Source organism: Poromitra crassiceps (assembly GCF_964638095.1).
Source record: "Poromitra crassiceps genome assembly, chromosome: 7".
NCBI classification, from domain to species: Eukaryota; Metazoa; Chordata; class Actinopteri; order Beryciformes; family Melamphaidae; genus Poromitra; species Poromitra crassiceps.
Window position 1 is genome coordinate 51086874 of NC_139628.1, and position 17500 is coordinate 51104373.

General features: G+C 46.7%; 1 protein-coding gene across 1 annotated transcript in view; it reads left to right on the plus strand.

Moving 5' to 3' along the window:
* arap2 (ArfGAP with RhoGAP domain, ankyrin repeat and PH domain 2) overlaps positions 1-17500 on the plus strand; it is a gene marked incomplete at both ends in the record, with an annotated part of 247365 nt that overhangs the window by 43651 nt on the left and 186214 nt on the right. Inside the window, one exon of the mRNA XM_083640202.1 lies at positions 7675-7913. Within this exon, the coding sequence (XP_083496328.1) occupies positions 7675-7913 (239 nt within the window). The remainder of the gene's footprint in view (positions 1-7674; positions 7914-17500) is intronic.

Consider the following 17500-nt stretch of genomic DNA (forward strand, 5'->3'; position numbering starts at 1 on the left):
TCACCTCCTCCCTGGCTCAGATTGGCAGCTCGGGAGAAGAGGAGAGGAAAAGAGGAAGGCCCTGAATAAATGAAGAGGCAAATAAGTGAGCGCAGGACAGGTAATGGAACTCAGAGAGCAGGGAGGGAACGGAGCGGTAAAGCCTCATGATGTAAAGAGCAGTTAATAATTGAGCAGGCCCATCCATTATTGACGCCTTGCTCTTTGTGAAGAATAATGGGGGGGGGGGGGGGGGGGGGGGGGGGTTAGCCAGACCAGGAGAGCCAGACCAGGAGAGCCAGACCAGGAGAGTCGAGTCTGCGACCAACCAGTCGGAGGATATTTGGGAGGTGAGGGGGCTGGTGTGCGTTGGGATAGGATGCCCAGAGGGGAGGAGGTTTTTGTCAGAAGTGGGAGATGTTATGCACGCCACGCAAGCACAAATGGACGCACATGTCCACACTTTGCTCATGAAAGGTGAACAGAGGTTCAGGAGGTACAATCAGGACAATGTCACAGAGGTTCAGGAGGTACAGTCAGAACAATGTCACAGAGGTTCAGGAGGTACAATCAGGACAATGTCACAGAGGTTCAGGAGGTAAAGTCAGGACAATGTCACAGAGGTTCAGGAGGTACAGTCAGAACAATGTCACAGAGGTTCAGGAGGTACAATCAGGACAATGTCATAGAGGTTCAGGAGGTACAATCAGAACAATGTCACAGAGGTTCAGGAGGTACAATCAGGACAATGTCACAGAGGTTCAGGAGGTACAGTCAGGACAATGTCACAGAGGTTCAGGAGGTACAATCAGGACAATGTCACAGAGGTTCAGGAGGTAAAGTCAGGACAATGTCACAGAGGTTCAGGAGGTACAGTCAGAACAATGTCACAGAGGTTCAGGAGGTACAATCAGGACAATGTCACAGAGGTTCAGGAGGTACAGGCAGGACAATGTCACAGAGGTTCAGGAGGTACAGTCAGGACAATGTCACAGAGGTTCAGGAGGTACAGTCAGGACAATGTCACAGAGGTTCAGGAGGTACAGTCAGGACAATGTCACAGAGGTTCAGGAGGTACAGGCAGGACAATGTCACAGAGGTTCAGGAGGTACAGTCAGGACAATGTCACAGAGGTTCAGGAGGTACAGTCAGGACAATGTCACAGAGGTTCAGGAGGTACAATCAGGACAATGTCACAGAGGTTCAGGAGGTACAGGCAGGACAATGTCACAGAGGTTCAGGAGGTACAGTCAGGACAATGTCACAGAGGTTCAGGAGGTACAGTCAGGACAATGTCACAGAGGTTCAGGAGGTACAATCAGGACAATGTCACAGAGGTTCAGGAGGTACAGTCAGAACAATGTCACAGAGGTTCAGGAGGTACAGTCAGGACAATGTCACAGAGGTTCAGGAGGTACAATCAGGACAATGTCACAGAGGTTCAGGAGGTACAATCAGGACAATGTCACAGAGGTTCAGGAGGTAAAGTCAGGACAATGTCACAGAGGTTCAGGAGGTACAGTCAGAACAATGTCACAGAGGTTCAGGAGGTACAATCAGGACAATGTCATAGAGGTTCAGGAGGTACAATCAGAACAATGTCACAGAGGTTCAGGAGGTACAATCAGGACAATGTCACAGAGGTTCAGGAGGTAAAGTCAGGACAATGTCACAGAGGTTCAGGAGGTACAATCAGGACAATGTCACAGAGGTTCAGGAGGTAAAGTCAGGACAATGTCACAGAGGTTCAGGAGGTACAGTCAGAACAATGTCACAGAGGTTCAGGAGGTACAATCAGGACAATGTCACAGAGGTTCAGGAGGTACAGGCAGGACAATGTCACAGAGGTTCAGGAGGTACAGTCAGGACAATGTCACAGAGGTTCAGGAGGTACAGTCAGGACAATGTCACAGAGGTTCAGGAGGTACAGTCAGGACAATGTCACAGAGGTTCAGGAGGTACAGGCAGGACAATGTCACAGAGGTTCAGGAGGTACAGTCAGGACAATGTCACAGAGGTTCAGGAGGTACAGTCAGGACAATGTCACAGAGGTTCAGGAGGTACAATCAGGACAATGTCACAGAGGTTCAGGAGGTACAGGCAGGACAATGTCAGAGAGGTTCAGGAGGTACAGTCAGGACAATGTCACAGAGGTTCAGGAGGTACAGTCAGGACAATGTCACAGAGGTTCAGGAGGTACAATCAGGACAATGTCACAGAGGTTCAGGAGGTACAGTCAGAACAATGTCACAGAGGTTCAGGAGGTACAGGCAGGACAATGTCACAGAGGTTCAGGAGGTACAGGCAGGACAATGTCACAGAGGTTCAGGAGGTACAGTCAGAACAATGTCACAGAGGTTCAGGAGGTACAGGCAGGACAATGTCACAGAGGTTCAGGAGGTACAGTCAGGACAATGTCACAGCGGTTCAGGAGGTAAAGTCAGGACAATGCCACAGCGGCCATCTCTGCCGCATTCGAGATAATTTGCACCCTTGAAGCAGCCACCGGCTAGACTGCGGAGTGATTGCCATCTCGCTGGGCCCGCCCTCCCCATTACTCCACAGCGGGAGATGGAGAGCTCAGTGCTGAGGACACACCTTCCATTCGTTGTGAGGGTTCATATGGAAGCTCACAGTTGGCTCTGTCAAGCTAGGAGGGGGCGGGGTGGGGGGGGGGATTGAGTGAGTCTCATTTCAGGGAAACAGTACAGGTGTAACCGACATAAACAGGGACATTATCAACAGTCTGGGCAGTGTTTTTCATTTTCAGGGGGTGGAATAGGTTGTTGGGGAAAGTTCTGATTTCAGGAGAGGACTTGGTTGTCGTGAGAATCCAAACCGGAATGGAAGACACACCGTTTTCCAAACTTTTCTTGCATGGCAGTAACTTCCCCCAGTCCCACTTGGCACCAACGCCCGCTATAGCCCCAGGGGCGTGTGTGAATACTGCCTCCTCAGTCTTGGTTTCTTTTGATCCTTCCATGGTTAGAGGACATCGTTCTGTAGCCACCATCCCTGGCATCACACACGCTGTCTGATTAACACTGCACGGTGTGTTTTCATTCATAATTAAAAGTGTTTTGCAGTCACTAGTGTCTGTAATCGGGCAGGATTTCTAGCCCATAAACCAACTACTAACTTGGCGAATTGTATGTACTGTAACATACAAAATAAAGCAAACGGTAATGTCTAAGAATGCAAAGAAATGTAACTGGCTCGGAAAAATGGCATTCCAGGATAACGTGAGTTAACGTAGTTAAGGCCGAATTCAGACCCCGGCCGCTCACCCTCCGCTCCGCTCCACACAAAGGCAGCTGGCTACACTTGCATAGCACCACAACACCCTGAATCCCGCTACATTTGGGGGCAGAACACGCCAGGATTGGCCAATGCCAAATCCAGTCCCCAGAATTGTCAAATCAAATCATCGACATGCTACTATGGCCCGCCTCTCAAACTGTCATCTCAGATGAGTTGTCTTTAAAAAGGTGGCTCCATACCCCATCTGGCGTGAGCCAAGTCTCCACAAGCCCTGAGATGTCAAGCTGACTTGAAAAAGACGTCATGTACACCCTTTTTTGAGCTGGAAGCTTCACTGCATGAGCAGAAAGTCTCATACACTTTCTCATACACAGCCGCGGGGGGGGGGGGGTTTGGTGGACGACGACGACGACTAGATAATGATTTTCATTTTGGGTGAACTCATCCTTTAACGGGAGGTCTGCAAAATATGGCATGTGTGGACCCAGCAACTGCTCCTCCTATATACTGTGTAGGCAATTCATTATTCATGTTATTCAGCCTCGTAAATCGACATGCTTCAACAGTATTATTTGTTAAACTCCGGCAAACATTTCCTGGTGTTTCCTTAGCCGACGTAGCGAGCGGTTCAAATCGATTGTGCTGACATGATTTGTGTTTGGCGGCGGTTCTTCCTCTTCAGGCGGAGAATTGGCAACGTAACAACAGGGAGGGAAGAAGAGATCACGCCTCCCCCACCTCGCTATCTGAGTTGATCCGCCTTGTGTGTTCTCCTGTGGCCAGACGCAATTACACAACCAACGCTGAATATAGTAAGAGAAGACGGGGATTCAGATGTTGTCTCTCCAGTGCTGTCGATGTGTTTGGAGAACAACGATCCTCTGGCCTGTTGTTTGCACAGATCCACGGGCGTCTCCAAAAATACATTTGTTGAAACGGAGGGTGTGATTGCGGGCGACGCCCCCCCCCTCCCGTCTGGCGCCGGCGTCTGTGCGAGCGTGCGCTCGCTTTGTCACTTTGTGTATTTTAGAAACGTGTCTGTCATCCTGTCACTTTGAGTGTTGCTGGGGGTTTTTATTCCCTCCCGATGATGATGAAGGTATCTTGGCCCCCCCGCAGGTTTTGAAAAGAAGTGCATTTTACTTATTCCACAAGCTGATCACACTCTGTGCTTTGTCAGGAAAAAACGCTCAGTGTCGACCCTTTTCACGGAGGCCATTTTGTGTCCAAAAGGCAGGGTAAACACAGATGCAAGCAAAACACTAATGAGCGTTTCAAACTTCCAGGATTGGAATTTGGAACACCCTCATTAGTGTTTTGCTTGCACGTGTGTGTTTAAACTGCCCTTTCGACACAAAATGGCCCCCGTGAAAAGGGTCTATTGTCCTCGGCCAATTCCCCCCTGCTCCACCCGCTCTGTCCATCTGGGGAGAGTTGTCGAGACTATGCTTCCTCCGATACATGTGCAGTCGCCAGCTGCTTCTTTTCACCTGGCAGGTGATGTCACACCTGGGGTGATGTCACACATCATTCTTCCTGTATGACAGTGTTGTTGCCCATGGTGTTGGGCCTGGTGTTGTTCACCACATCATGTCTTGCACTATGTCTCTACTGTCGTTTGGTCCGTTGTAGCATATGGGCTTTTCTTCCAAAGACAGGTTTCTCCTAAGGGAGACCAAATAAAATTATCTCATCTAATCTATTCCCCCCCAGTTCGCGTCCCCCTCGAACAGGCGCCCCGAGTGACCATAGGAGGCGCTAGTGCAGCGACCAGGGAATACAATCCCTAATACGGCTTCCCACCCACAGACACAGCCAATTATACGTGTATGGACGCCCGACCAAGCCGGAGGTAACACGGGGGCTTCGAACCTGCGACCCTCATGTTGGTAGGCAGGGAATCTACCGCTGCACTACCCTGATGCCTTTCTTTCTTTCTTTCTTTCTTTCTTTCTTTCTTTCTTTCTTTCTTTCTTTCTTTCTTTCTTTCTTTCTTTCTTTCATTCTTTCGTTCTTGACACCTTTATCCAGAGCAGCGTACGATGACTTCGTCTTGCTCGGGGACGCTCACTCGTGACCTTTCGGTCACAGGGCGGTGGCTCTAACCATGTGCTTCTAGCACCAATGTTACCTTCAAATTAAGGGGGGTAGCGCCGTTCGTTCAAAGTGAAGCGAAGTGCCTTAAACCTGCCTTCTATCTAATGGCCTGTAGGGGGCGACTCCACTAGCTGCAGAAATACGTCTGATTGTATGAAAGTCAATGGGAAAATTACACTTCTTCTTACTTGATTTAGTGCCTCAGTAAACACGTTCCTAATGAGCTGATGGTCTCAATCGCCACTTTCAAGTCATCTTCAATACAGCCTGATGTTCATTTAGTCAATTATGCTCCTATTTATATGTTTTGGGGGCGTGATTGACAGGTCGCCTGTCCAGTGGTCGTGCAGCTTGCTGATCGTGGACCAATAGCAGGTGGCACTGGGGCACTTCAAATTGACGTCCCTTCTCGCTCCAAATAAGCAACATGGCGACGTGGTGAAAATGCCAAACCCGTGGCTTCAAAAGCAAAACAAATTCGTGACGCCGCGGTAGCTACGTATTTATCATACGCATGCGCTCTATGGTTCAAAATGCTACCGTTTTCACAACTAGGGACGGGGCGATATTCTTATGTCACTGTACGATTCAATGCCACCATACGATGTAATACATAAATAAATAAAAGCTCAACGACAACAGAGTGCATAATTCTGTTTACCTCGGCGCCGCAGATTTTTTTCTAGCGCCATCATCATCATCATCATCATCATCATCATCATCGCAAGAATGTAAACGAGCATTTAAAAAGGTCATTACAAAGCGAATGATACCGTTTCAATGGAGAGCTGGTGGATTTGCGATGGTCAAGCCGTCTCGTTTGTGATTACTACAGCCTAATAAAAGGGAGCTAATTCTCACGCCTGTCAGCGCGGCGGCGGCGTCATCGCGTCGCTCGCAGGTCGAGACAAATTAGCGGATTCACAGAACTGTGGCTGCTTCTCACGACGAGCTAAACAAATTAATTCTTCTTCTCCGACTCCAATGAGTCCCGCCGCTGCAGGCTCGCAAAGTGTCACGTCACGCAGCCGTTTATCTCCAGCTCCACTTAGCACTTTTGGGCGTTGCGGGATGCTGCTGTGTTTTCATTTCTCCCCCGATTGTGACTCATCCTGTGTTTCAACCACTTTTCTTTATAGTGGGATTTACTGGCTCATTATGCGTGCATCTCATTATGCGCGTGCATCTTACGGGACGGCTAAAGAGAAAGAAAGATGATGAATTAACAGTATGTGTGATGTGATTAAAAGGCTTTAAGATGCCCTCATCTCTCTTTTGTCTGTTTTTCCTTCATCTCTCTCTCTCTCTCTCTCTCTCTCTCTCTCTCTCTCTTTCACACGTGCGCACACACACACACACACACACACACACACACAAACACACACACACACACACACACACACACACACACACACACACACTCTCACACATACATGCTTGTATCTCTCACCCTCTCCCTCTCTCTCTCCCTCTCCCTCTCTTCCCCCCTCCATCTCTCTCTCCCTCCCACAATGTCTCTGTCCCTCTTTGTCTCTCTCACTCTCTCTCTCCCCCTCTCACATACTTGCATCCACATCTCTCCCCCCTCTCTCTTTCTGTCCCTCCCTCCCTCTCTCTGTCCCTCTCTCTCTCTGTCCCTCCCTCTCTCTCTGTCCCTCTCTCTCCCGCTCTCCCTCTCTCTCTCTCTGTCCCTCTCTCTCTCTGTCCCTCCCTCTCTCTCTGTCCCTCTCTCTCCCGCTCTCCCTCCCTCTCTCTCTCTCTCCCTCCCTCTCTCTGTCCCTCTCTCTCTGTCCCCCTCTCTCTCCCTCTCACATACTTGCATCCACATCTCTCTCCCGCTCTCTCCCTCTCTCCGTCCCTCTCACTCTGTCCCCCTCTCTCTCCCTCTCACATACCTGCATCCACACATCTCTCTCCCGCTCTCTCCCTCTCTCTCTGTCCCTCTCTCTCCCGCTCTCCCTCCCTCTCTCTCTCTCTCCCTCCCTCTCTCTGTCCCTCTCTCTCTGTCCCCCTCTCTCTCCCTCTCACATACTTGCATCCACATCTCTCTCCCGCTCTCTCCCTCTCTCCGTCCCTCTCACTCTGTCCCCCTCTCTCTCCCTCTCACATACCTGCATCCACACATCTCTCTCCCGCTCTCTCCCTCTCTCTCTGTCCCTCTCTCTCCCTCTCTCCCTCCCTCTCTCTCTCTCTCTCCCTGCCTCTCTCTCTCCCTGCCTCTCTCTCCCTCTCTCTGTCCCCCTCTCTCTCCCTCTCACATACTTGCATCCACACATCTCTCTCCCGCTCTCTCTCTCTCTCTCTCTCTGTCTCTCTCAAACGCACACACGCTCACAGGGGAGCGCCAGGAGTGGATGGAAGCTCTTCAGACGGCCACGCGCCCCCCCGCCCGCGGCTCGGCGCGGCCCCCCCCCGCCCGCGGCTCGGCGCGGCCCCCCGACGCCGGCGCCGCCCCCCCTCTCTCCCCCTCCTCCTCCTCCACACACAGGCGAGGCTTGCTGGAGCTACGCGGCTACAAAGGCAGACTGCTGGTGTCCCTGGTGGGGAGTAAAGTCAGACTCTGCAAAACAGAACAGGTACTTCCAACACTGCCGGGACTTCCCTCTCGACAGAGCAGTGCACATATGACAGAGATGCCGGGTTGTTTGTTCGCCAATGCATAATGCAAAAAAAAAAAAAAAAGTATATGTGTGTGTGTGTGTGTGTGTGTGTGTGTGTGTGTGTGTGTGTGTGTGTGTGTGTGTGTGTGTGTGTGTGTGTGAAATTGCTGGAGAGATATTTCGTGGTTGACAGAGATGTGGTGGAAATATATATTATAATAATACTGGCCATATTGCATACGAATGCTTTAAAACTCTGTTTATCTGCAAGGGCAACATGTTGCTATATACCTGCAAGCAAATCCGTCACTGTTTTAAAAGCACTTCCTCAATCTCTCCACAAAAACTATTTTTGCAAGCAGTGGACTTTGGATGATTTATACAGTAGCTAGTGACCCATAATGTGGTTTATACAGTAGCTAGTGACCCATAATGTGGTTTATACAGTAGCTAGTGACCCATAATGTGGTTTATACAGTAGCTAGTGACCCATAATGTGGTTTTTACAGTAGCTAGTGACCCATAATGTGGTTTTTATAGTAGCTAGTGACCCATAATAATGTATTTTAATTTCATGCCGCCATTCCTTTTGCAAGAGCAGGTGCCGACGTTGTTCAAAAGGTCAATTATTTGGCTTGGGAATTAAAGGGATAGTTCACCCCAAAATGAAAATTCTCACCACCCCCCCCCCCCCCCCCCTGTGTCAATTGAATGAGTGAATTTAGATTTAGGGGTGAACTATAATCCGTAAGATCTTTTTACTGTATGGATTCTTACACGTCGACGTTCAGCTCGTCTTGACACAGACATCTGGCACATCTCCTAAAAACTCCCCCCAATCCTGGCGTTCTCCTATGTCGCGTGCATGGTCGCGTGTTGCACACAAAGATCATATATACGGAAGATGAACACTCCAACTTACTTCCTTGACAGCTACATACACATTTTTCTTCTTTCGCCAATTCTCAATGGCTTCCTTGTTTTGCTCGGAGGGAGTACAAAAAAACTTTAATCTGCAATTTTTTTTTATATTTGTTGTCTGCGTAGCCCCACCACACAACAGCTTTTAGCTATGTTTAATTCAAGGAAAATGGCGCTGGTGTATGGAAGTGAAAATGATGGGCGTGGCCTATTTCATGCAGTGTCTCTATTCACCTTATGTTCAGACGCGGGGGTGGGCCAAATTCTTCCGGGTCGTGTTAACACTTCCGGCGGTCACGGCGCAAAATACAAAAGAACGTCAGAAGAAGAGAGTTGTTTTTGTAGCGGACAGTGCAGGGGGTAAAACAAAGAACGTAGCCAGGTCAGATAACGTTATCGTCGACAATGACGAGCACTTTCTTGTAAAACATACCTGGACTCTAACAAAGAAAGCTTCAGATGGTTTTCTCTCCTCCGAGCGCAGCGCGAGCCACTTACGTCTATAAGACCCGCAGACGTTAACTTAATTCCCTGGGATGCGAGAATTAACGAGCCAGTTACATGGCATTGCATTCTTAGACATTGCCGTTTGTTTTATTTCGTATAATTGCATACAATTGGCTAAATTATTAGTTAATTGAGAGATATTGGAGCAGCCGCCAGCCGGCGTTTTTCTTATTCTTTTTTTTTTTTTTTGCCGGAAGTCGTGACACAACCACACAAGCGGGTTAAATGGGTGTGGCTACATAAGGTGAATAGAGAATCGAGAATTCCTCTTGTATTGAAATGAAATGGCAAATATTTTTGTTTGTTTTCATAGAGGTTGGTAATGTTGCTATATTCTGTATGTATATTAGTAATCAAAATGACCTAAATGACTGCCCCCCCCCCCCCCCCACCCCCACCACCCTTCAATGGTGGTCAAATTGGCTGCTGGTCATGTGACAGAGTTTGCAGGTGATAGTTCCGTGTCTGACACACGCTGGTGGTGGCTGCCCCCCCCCTTGTTAGACCCGTCTTTTGTTCGTCTTTTATTCCATTGGCTTTCGTTTAGTAGGAGATTAGGAGGTTGACTTCCCTCCAGCTCGGCGCCTCTGCTTGCTATAACGCACACGGCCACACGGCGAGCAGTTTGACCTCAGGTTTGTGCAACATAAAAATGCAAAGATTTTTGCCTGCAGCATTTTTGGCACATCCAGTAGAGTATATAGGCTTAAACCTTAAACCCTCTACGAGAGTATCATTTCTGCTGGTGTACCGCCCACTACTATACAGTAAGGGCCATTTACATCATAGGACTACAGACTTTTTGGCCCATTGGTCAGCAACTGATCGAAATCATCTCATTGTCCGATGTGTTAAAGGGGGACTGACCCCCCCCCCCCCCCCCCCCCCCCCCCCCCAGATTTGAAAACTCTGCCTGCAAGATGGCCGCCTATATGCCCTTCTGTACCCTGGCAGAATTCCTAGCCCATAAACTAACATAACTTGGCCAATAAGTATGTAAAGATACAAAATAAAACAAATAGTAATGTCTTTATTTGTGGTAGAATGCAGAGGACATCGCATTCCAGCAATATTGTATTTACTGCGCTGCTCTAAAGAGAACGCCGTTGGCTCGAGCCTGTTTCGTCCTGGAACCCACTCGCTTTGCGCCAGAACACAATCGATTTGGGGGGTGGAACACGCCAGGATTGGCCAACGCCAGAACTGCCCAGAACTGTCAAATCAAATCATCGACAAAGACGCTATGGCCCGCCTCCCAGTATTCTCAGTGTATCAGAGATAGATAGATCGAGAACGTGATAAATATAGCCACGTTATAAACAACAAACTAACGCTGGTGATCTGTATGGAAACAGTGTTACTCGAAATGGTTAAAAGTTATATCAATTTGGTCATTCAGTGGCGTTTTACTGCCATGTAACGTAACTAGCTAGCCGCTAACATTAGCCACAGTAGGCGATTAGACATGATGCAAATACCACCGTGACGTAACGATTTACCAAATCGGCCATTCATTTGAGGGTGCAAAAAAAACAGGTTTGAACCCATAGAGGGAACGTATGCTGCTGAAATGATAGGGGTTTGTAAAATTGTAACAGACTGGTCTCAAATGTGGAGATTTTGACCAGAATCCTTCACATACCATCCCAAAAGCCATATATATTGGTTAAAAACTGAAAAAAGTTTTAGGCTGTTTTGGGGGTAAGTTACACTTTAAGCTACATCAGTGGTAGTGCTTTCCCTGATTTCTGAATCCATGTACCTCCTTTACCTGACTACAACATTTTGCTTAGAAAACGGCAAGATAAAACTATAACATATGAAGCAATGAATGAGTGATAACCCACCTTTTGAAGAATATAACATTACAAAATAAGAAATGGAGTGAAAGAGTTGCAATTCGTGCCTCCTGAGCAGATTTATTTTAACATAATTTTCATGATCTTACATGTTTACATTTTCCCCTTTCTCTCAAGTGCCCCCTGTAGTACCTCCACGTACCCGCGTACCCCAGTTTGGGAACCAGTGAGCTAGACCATTGGTTCCCAAACTGTGGTCCGCGGACCACTGGTGGTCCGTTGGGCTCTGCCTGGTGGTCCGCCAGAGTTTTTTTTAACTTTCTAATTTTTTACAGGCAACAGTTTTTACATAAACGTACGTGTGTGTGTGTGTGTGTGTGTGTGTGTGTGTGTGTGTGTGTGTGTGTGTGTGTGTGTGTGTGTGTGTGTGTGTGTGTGTGTGTGTGTGACCCTTTTGAACCAGCTAGTAGCATATTAGTCTGACTGGGGGGTTTGTAGGGGGGGCTCTGCCCCCCCTGGACAAAGAAATTTTGTACATTTTAAAGTAAAATGCATGAATCTGATGCACTCTGAGAGCAAAAGGAAGAGGCTAATCTTCACATTAATATCCTCTTCACTGTGCTGTGGCTTTACAATGATGAAAATATAAATGACATTACATTTCCAATACAAAACAGCAGAGGGTGCCGCAGCACCACAAGCACCCCCACTTCCCGCGCCCCTGGTCACCACTTGCCCACAGGCATCCAATGAGACTAAATCATCAGACTTAATCTTCTTGGAAACACATTTTATTTTGTCCTGATTGGTCTTAGATTTGTGTCATAGTTCTGTGGAGCCCAACATGAGCCCGACCATTTTTTTTTTTTTTTTTTTTTTTTTTTTTGGAGGGCCCCTTCACCCCGAGGGCCCCGGGGCACCTGCCCCGGTTGCCCTATGGTTAATCCGGCCTTGGTGGTTGGTGGTTGGTATACGCAGTGGAAGTGGTCCCTGGGAAATGTGGTTTGGTACATAGTAGGGGTGTCACGATACACTAATTTCACGATACGATACGATACATGATATTGGGTTCACGATAACGATACGATACGATATTTTAACAATATTTTTTTTTACAAAAGTAAATAATTTTTATGTATTTATTTATCATTTATTTAACCATGTGAGTCCCGTTGAAATCGAAACCTCTTTTCAAGGGAACCCTGGGAAAATTCTGGAAAAATAGTCTTTCATTTCAAATACACAAAATACAAAACAAATGCTGTTTTAGGAAATTGTTATTATAATAACTGGAAAACAACATGGAAGATAATGCTTCTCTTGCAATAGAATGTGTCACACTGTCACAACCTAAATGTTTGTTGCATGGTGAAAGAAAAATAAAGTATACAATCTATTTCTTAAATAACTCATGCTCAATGGTCCCTAAACTTATGTAATCTTATGTACCCCTTGAGCTGTTTTGCCATGCCAGTAGTAGTCTACCCCCTCACTCATGCGTGTTGATTCTGCTAAATTTGTTCTATTATTATTCAGGGGATTTTTTTTTTTTTTTTTACGATTTTATTTTTTTCTGACGATATCGATATTGTGACGTTTCGATATCGCGATATATCGTGCAACGAAATATCGTGACACCCCTAGTACGTAGTGGTACTTGGTTGGACGGAAAAGTTTGGGAACCCCTGAGCTAAGACAATGCAGTCTTACAGAGTATTATTGGGTACTTCTCTTCGAATACTTTGCCCATAGGTTCATTCGCTGGTTTATTCACGAGTAAGGCTATTGTCAAATAAAGTATTACCCTCTTGTCTTTTGGATAAGCGAGCTGATATCGCCTGTTAGCTGCTGAATAAAGGAGAGATAGCTTTCTCTCTTATGCATAGTTTCTCTCAAATCTCTCCTTCTTTTTTTTGATGCCGGCCCAATTAAGCACCCGATAGTCCCCCGCTCACTCACGTCGATACAATCTGTTCCCTGCCTACTCCTGTCCTGTCCCGCCCGGCGACAAAGATCCTCTATCTGAGATGACTCGTGATACTGTTTCGTCAAGTGCCTGGCGCATATTTAATAATGCGACACGCGTTCGCTTCCTCCTTTGCTCTCATTTGGTTTGGCCCTCTCTGGTTGTTTTGTTTGTTTGCCTTTCATTATTTTCTTCATTAGCGTGAACAAACAATCTTTGTTTTCGCGCCCGTGTCAGCACATTTCCGCGGCCTTGATCCGAGCGAGCGGGAGAAAGCGGAGAGAGAGAGAGAGAGAGAGAGAGAGAGAGAGAGAGAATCAGAGAGAGAGAGAGAGAGAGAGGGAGAATCAGAGAGAGAGAGAGAGGGAGAATCAGAGAGAGAGAGAGAACAAGTTAATTGTATTATTTCAGCTTACACGCTAAATCCCCGGCATAAATGCGTCGGCAGCCGCGGCGGTGGTGCGTTTTTTTCTTCCTCTTCTTTCCTAGCGAGGAGGAAGAGAGAGGCGGGGCTGAGGTGGAAGAGAGAGGCGGGGCTGTGGAGGAAGAGAGAGGCGGGGCTGAGGTGGAAGAAGAGAGAGGCGGGGCTGTGGAGGAAGAGAGAGGCGGGCTGAGGTGGAAGAAGAGAGAGGCGGGGCTGACAATAATAGACAGACAGCGACAGAGAGAGAAATGGAGACGGAGGGGAAAAGACGCAGAAGAAAGATGAAGTGAGAGAGCGCTGCTTCCATGCAGAGGACGCACCAATGAGAAGCGAGCCTCGCTGGGTTTGTGAGAGAGAGAGAGAGAGAGAGAGAGAGAGGGGGAGGGAGGGAGGGAGAGAGAGAGAGAGAGAGAGAGAGAGAGAGGGAGAGAGAGAGGGAGAGAGAGGTAGACTGTTGCCCCGTTCAAGTTCAGTGGAGTGGAGTATTTAATCTAACATGATGAACGAGCTATTGGAGACATCTCCCCCCCCCACCCCATCCTGCCCCAACAGCCCCTCCCCTTTTCCCACAGCCCGTAAGGTGATGGAGCTGTAGTGTGTTTAAGGTCATTTGAACACCACAAGGTAAAGAAAGTCAGAAGCGACGACGCGCGCCCACAAACAAAGTGTGTGGCGTGTTTATCTCCACAGCCCGCCCCAAGCACCATTCACAATAGCTGCGACCAGATATGCAAATGTCTTTATTTTTTTGTGGACCAACCAACCGACAGAGTGAGCTATAGACAAAAAAAATAATATAAGTTAAAAAATAAAAATATAAAAAAAAGTAATAAAATAAAAATATAACAAATTCAAGTATCATCATCAAAGTATGTTGCCATTTTCCCCCAGGCTTTACAGATGAAATTCCATGCAGAATTCTCCCATTTCCCATGCATAGCCGAGAACCATCTGCGGCTATATATATATATATATATAGTAAAATGATTACAGTAAAATTATTTGTATATATATATATATAATACAAATACAAATAATTTTACTGGACATATATATATATATATATATACAAATAATTTTACTGATTACTGAAAATTATTTGTATATATATATATACAAATAATTTTACTGGCATCATTTATAGTCAGTTGTCATTTGTATAGGACATTATTTGGCCCATTAGATTGGTCTGAGAAGTTTGATGGATATTCAGGACAACTGGGATTTGTAGTTCTCTGTGGAGCTGGCAGAGAGGTTCAACTCTTAATCCCCCCCCCCCACCCACCATCCCTTAGCTACTGTACGCAACTGGATCATTCGCTCGCCAGTATAGTCAAGATAACAGCCAGATGAACAGCATCTTAGATCGTGATTGGTTGAAGCGATACACTTGCGGGATATTTTTTCTCCTGCTTTTAATCCCTACCTGACAACGTCTACAGCCGGAACCGTCTCTGGTGGAAAGGTATTCTACGTGTACAATACGAGCGAGAGAGAGGGTTTAATTCATCAGCACTTTAATTAGATCCGTTACTCATTAAGCTCTCCTTCGTAACAATTAACAGCATCCCAAGACAGCGCAGGCACTGGTGTTGAATTTGTGACACACAAGAGCGCGTTCTCTGTCTCTTTCTGCTCGTGTTTCTCTCAGTATACCCCAACAAGGCTCACAGATATTGTCTTAGCAAATTTAAATCACCCTTTTCAGCGATGCTATGTGTTGTCTACAAGTGAAATATTCCATTTGATATATAAGTACAGTATATATATATATCTCTCAAAAACAAGTGCTTTGGGTTTTCATTAGTGCCTGGATTTGAGAACTGCTTTCAGAGTGTATTTTCGTGTTTGCCGTCTCTAAAATATCTGAACTTTGAAAGCATGCTCGCTTTTCATTCAAGTTTACTTCAAGTGTAGCCGTCCCGTGTCTGATGCCTGTTTCTGTCTCTGCTCGCTTCCACACATCCAGTTGAATTCTTTATCTTCTTTCTTTCTTGTTGTGCTAGTCTTCTCCACTTCCTGTTCCCCCAAACCCCCCCCCCCCCCCCCACACACACACACACTTTTAACAGACACTCCCAACCTGCGGGCCGCGGGCCGACTGGCGGGCCGCAAAGAAATTGCAAGCGGGCCGCCAAATCATTTGCAAAACATTCCGATCTTTGTGAAAAATAAATAAATAATAATTATTATGATTATTATTATTATGAGGATGCATCTCTCCATTGTTGAATGGTATTGTGATCAACTTCTTGTTAATTAGCCTATAGCAGACAGCCCCTCACTTTTTATGCCTCCGCCGGCGAAGCCAGGCCGAAGGCATTATGGATCCGGGTTGTCCGTCCGTACGGCCGGCCGTCCGTACGTACGTCCGTACGGATGTTTGTTAACGCGATATCTGAGGAACGCCTTGACGGAATTTCATCAGATTCGCCTTAAACATTCACTTAAGCTCAAGGATGATCTGATTAGATTTTGGTGGTCAAAGGTCAAAGGTCAAGGTCACTGTGACCTCTCGAACGCCATTTTCAAGCTTGTTAACGCGATATCTGAGGAACGCCTTGACGGAATTTCTTCAGATTCGCCTTAAACATTCACTTAGGCTCAACGATGATCTGATTAGATTTTGGTGGTCAAAGGTCAAAGGTCAAGGTCACTGTGACCTCTCGAACGCCATTTTCAAGCTTGTTAACGCGATATCTGAGGAACGCCTGGACGGAATTTCATCAGATTCGCCTTAAACATTCACTTAGGCTCAAGGATGATCTGATTACATTTTGGTGGTCAAAGGTCAAAGGTCAAGGTCACTGTGACCTCTCGAACGCCATTTTCAAGCTTGTTAACGCGATATCTGAGGAACGCCTGGACGGAATTTCATCAGATTCGCCTTAAACATTCACTTAGGCTCAAGGATGATCTGATTAGATTTTGGTGGTCAAAGGTCAAAGGTCAAGGTCACTGTGACCTCTCGAACACCATTTTCAAGCTTGTTAACGCGATATCTGAGGAACGCCTGGACGGAATTTCATCAGATTCGCCTTAAACATTCACTTAGGCTCAAGGATGATCTGATTAGATTTTGGTGGTCAAAGGTCAAAGGTCAAGGTCACTGTGACCTCTCCAACGCCATTTTCAAGCTTGTTAACGCGATATCTGAGGAACGCCTGGACGGAATTTCATCACATTCACCATAAACATTCAATTAGGCTCAAGGATGATCTGATTAGATTTTGGTGGTCAAAGGTCAAAGGTCAAGGTCACTGTGACCTCTCAAACGCCATTTTCAAGCTTGTTAACGCGATATCTGAGGAACGCCTGGACGGAATTTCATCAGATTCGCCTTAAACATTCACTTAGGCTCAAGGATGAACTGATTCCATTTTGGTTATCAAAGGTCAAAGGTCAAGGTCACAGTGACCTAACAAATGCCATTTTCAAGCTCGGTAACGCCATATCTCAGTAACACCTTGACTAAATTTCTTCACATTTGGCTCAAATATCCAATTCTGCAAAGAAACGCCTTGATGCAATTTCTTCCAATTTGGCTCCAACATCCACTTGGACTCAAGAATGAACTAATGGCGGAGGCATAAGTCCGCGTTGCGGTCGTTCTAGTTGTTTTTGATTTTTGTGTGGTGCCCCACCCCCCCAATTTTTTTTTTATCCCATTTTTACCCCCCATTAGTGCATTTAAAAAATATATATTTATCCTGGTTGCTGCTCCACCCTCTGCGGGTTCTCTGCTCTGCTTGACGGTTAAAATAATCTCTCTTTTGTCTCCATTGAGTGTTTGCGCTCTTAAGCGCACCCCCCCCCCCTGCCCTTTTCCAGACAATCTTTCCCAGCATGCTTTGAGTGTATCTTTAAGTGGTTGAGTGGACATGGAATTGGAGGTGGAACATTGTCTGTCTTCTTTTCGAGCAGCGCAGCACGGTGGAGTGGCTGA